General features: G+C 59.6%; 1 protein-coding gene across 2 annotated transcripts in view; it reads left to right on the top strand.

Moving 5' to 3' along the window:
- TAFA5 (TAFA chemokine like family member 5) overlaps positions 1-2,729 on the top strand; it is a 599,977-nt gene that overhangs the window by 215,991 nt on the left and 381,257 nt on the right. The window contains exon 1 of one of the 2 annotated variants that reach the window (XM_069100332.1): positions 602-783. The exons of the other annotated variant lie outside the window; for it this stretch is intronic. Coding sequence (XP_068956433.1) covers positions 693-783 — 91 coding nt within the window. The 5' untranslated portion in view covers positions 602-692. Of the gene's footprint in view, positions 1-601; positions 784-2,729 lie in introns of those variants that run through there. 2 annotated transcript variants of the gene reach the window in all.

The following is a 2,729-nucleotide window of genomic DNA, read 5'->3' as shown; positions in this document are numbered from 1 at the left end:
GGAAGAGGAGGAAGAAGGGGAGGAGGGGGTCAGAGCGGAGGCCTGGGGCGGGGGGAGAGCTCCTGCGCCATCCGGCCCCCCGCCCCCGCCCCGGGCGGCACGGCTCCGGGGGCGGGGGGCGGGGAAGGCTGATTCATGGAGCCCCGGCCCCCCCCATCCCTCTCCTCTTCTTCCTCCTCCTCTCCTGGGGCCGCTAGCCCCAGGCTGCCCCAGCCGCTGCCGCTGCCTGAGCCGCTGCCCACGCCGCCCCTGCCGCAGCCGCAGCCCCGGAGTCGGCGCTAGCCGCCCCTCCCCCCAGCTCCCCTCTCCCCCCTCCCAAAAGAAGACGAGGAAGAGGAGGCGGCTTCACGGAAGCAGCCGCCGCGGCCGGAGCCAGCCCGGACTCTTCCCTCCAGTCTTGTGTGTGCGTGTGTGTGCGTGTGTGTGTGTGTCTGTGTGTGTGTGAGTGTGTGTGCGTGCGCGCGCGTGTGAGTGTGTGTATGTGAGTGTGTGAGTGTGTGAGTGTGTGTGTGTGTGTGTGTGTGTGTGTGTGCGCGCGCGGCGGGGCTGGAGGCAGAGCCGGAGCCGGAGCGGGAGTGGGAGCCGCGGACTGACTGACTGACAGGCGGGCGGACAGACGGTCGCTCGTTCGCTTGGAGCCCCGGCGGCGGGCGGGCTGGAGGTGCGGATGCGGAGCCCGGGCGGCCCCCGCGATGCAGCTGCCCCGGGCGCTCTGGGCGCTGGCCGGGACGGCTCTCTGCTGCCTGCTGCTCTCGGCGCTCCACGCGCACCTGCGCCGGGAAGGTGAGCTCGCGGGGCCGTGGAGGGCTGGGATTGGGGGGGGGGGCGCACCCCTGGGGATGGGGCTTGGCTGGATCCCTTCCTCCAGCCTCCAGCCTCCAGCCTCCCATGCAGAGCCTCTTCCCCCCACCCTAGCTTGTCTGTCCCACGCAGGCTAGCCCAGTGGGGACACTCCCGCGCCTTCTCCCCCTGACTCCCAGAGGAGCAGGACGGGGCGCTCAGCCTCAAGTCCCCGCGGCTCCCGGGGCTCCCTTGCTTACCTTCTTTCCTTGTTCTTTCGGTTCCAAGAACCAGCGGATCCGCCGGTGCCCTCTCCCCCGCCCCCCCCCCCCCCCCTTCTATTCAGCAAGTTTTCAATAGATGGCACTCCAGTTCTATCAAAGGGCAGGGTGGCCTCTGTCAGAGCCGACGGAGGCCAGCCCAGCCCGCGCAGGGCCCCAGTTCCCGGACCCAGAGCTCTCGCTCTCTTCTACCTATGCCGGCAAACCTGCCCCAAGCCTCGTATGGGCTGGGCTGTCTCCAGGGCTCCAGCAAGCCTCCCCCCCCCCCAGCCCCCAAGGCTAATGCACCCCGCGCGGGGTCTACGTGGAGGGGCCACGTCCCCGGGCTGAGCCAGGAAAGACTGCCCTACCAGGATTTTCAGGCAACAAGCAGCGCAGCCGGATCCCTGCTCACTTTCGGCAAACCCCTCTCCTTCGGTGCCTGCTCCCATGCAAAACACTCACATTCTTCTGGAGTTAATACGGGCCAGGGTAGCTCGGATCCAACTTGGCCGATGCTCCCATAATTTCCAAAGAAGTATTGACTTTGCTAGCTCCGATGAGTGCCGAGGCCCTTTTGCTGGACAGCGCTGTTTCTCTTAGCAGGGAGTGTGTAAGTGTAGGGCAGAGTATTGGTCTCGGTTTCCCCAAGTAAAAGAGCCTCCTTGACACCACAAAGTTAGGGAGACAGACAGACACCCAGAAACTTTTTGGAGACCAGATCAAAGTTTTCCTGGTTCCTGGGCACGAGCAGGGACTCGGGCATCTAAACCCTTCATGCACCTATTCAGTTTGGGGAGGATTTTTCCGTACACATACTTGATCAGAGCCCTTAACCTGGGGTCCGGGAACATTTTTTTTTTTGTCTGTTGACAATTGCATTTAAATATATTTATTTCCTTGTGCAGTCCTCAGAATTTTGTTTTGTGCATTAAAAAAAAAAAGAACCAAACAACCCTTGGTTCTTAGAGCATGAATTTCACGACCCTGCCTGAGGGGTCCAGGACCCCACAAAGATGAAAGCCCCTTCCCCTTGTACTAAAATAATGCTTTGGGTAAAAGAACTGGACCTAGCTCCATAGGGATGGAAGTGGTTTGTTTGCATTGAAGAAATCAGCAGTTAGACTTATATTGAGGGAGTGTGCCTCCCAGATTCTCATTAACTTCAGGTTAAAAAAAAAAATGTTTCTGCAATATTTAGGTGTTCTGCCTAATGACTTGGCAGGCCATGGAGAGTTGGGCAAGTAGGACTAGCAAAGGTGTGGCCCTCATTAGGAAGGGCTGGGAGCTTCTGAGGACCTATCAGTCCTGCATGCCCTCAGGAGGAAGGCAGACTTTGGCCCCTTTCATTTTTACCACTTTTATTTGTGGTGGGGTAGAAGGGTGAAGAGGAAAGTGAGACCAGCTGAGGTGAGGAGCCCTGCCAGCAGGAGTGAGAGAAAGTGTGTTTGCCGGAAGGGGTGGGGAGCTGCTGGGCTCCCTGAGATTTTTCTTGCCCTCTACCCCAAAGGCCAATGTGTTTGGGCCAATCTGCACCTAGCTCAGTTTTCAGGCTATTGCTGAGGATGTCTGTAGTTGCCTGGGGTGGTGGTGCTCTTAATTCCTTCCGGGAGGAAGGTACTTTTTATATGGTTAATGTCAGGCCGAGGTCACCTTCCTTTAGTATGAGCCCCTCAGCTATTCAGACTT

The sequence above is a fragment of the Petaurus breviceps genome, unplaced genomic scaffold (assembly GCF_028583685.1).
Source record: "Petaurus breviceps papuanus isolate PSGF00001 unplaced genomic scaffold, PetGlider_PUasm1.0 391, whole genome shotgun sequence".
NCBI classification, from domain to species: domain Eukaryota; kingdom Metazoa; phylum Chordata; class Mammalia; order Diprotodontia; family Petauridae; genus Petaurus; species Petaurus breviceps.
The sequence above is the reverse complement of the archived record's forward strand: the minus strand, read 5'-3'. Positions and strand labels throughout refer to the sequence as shown.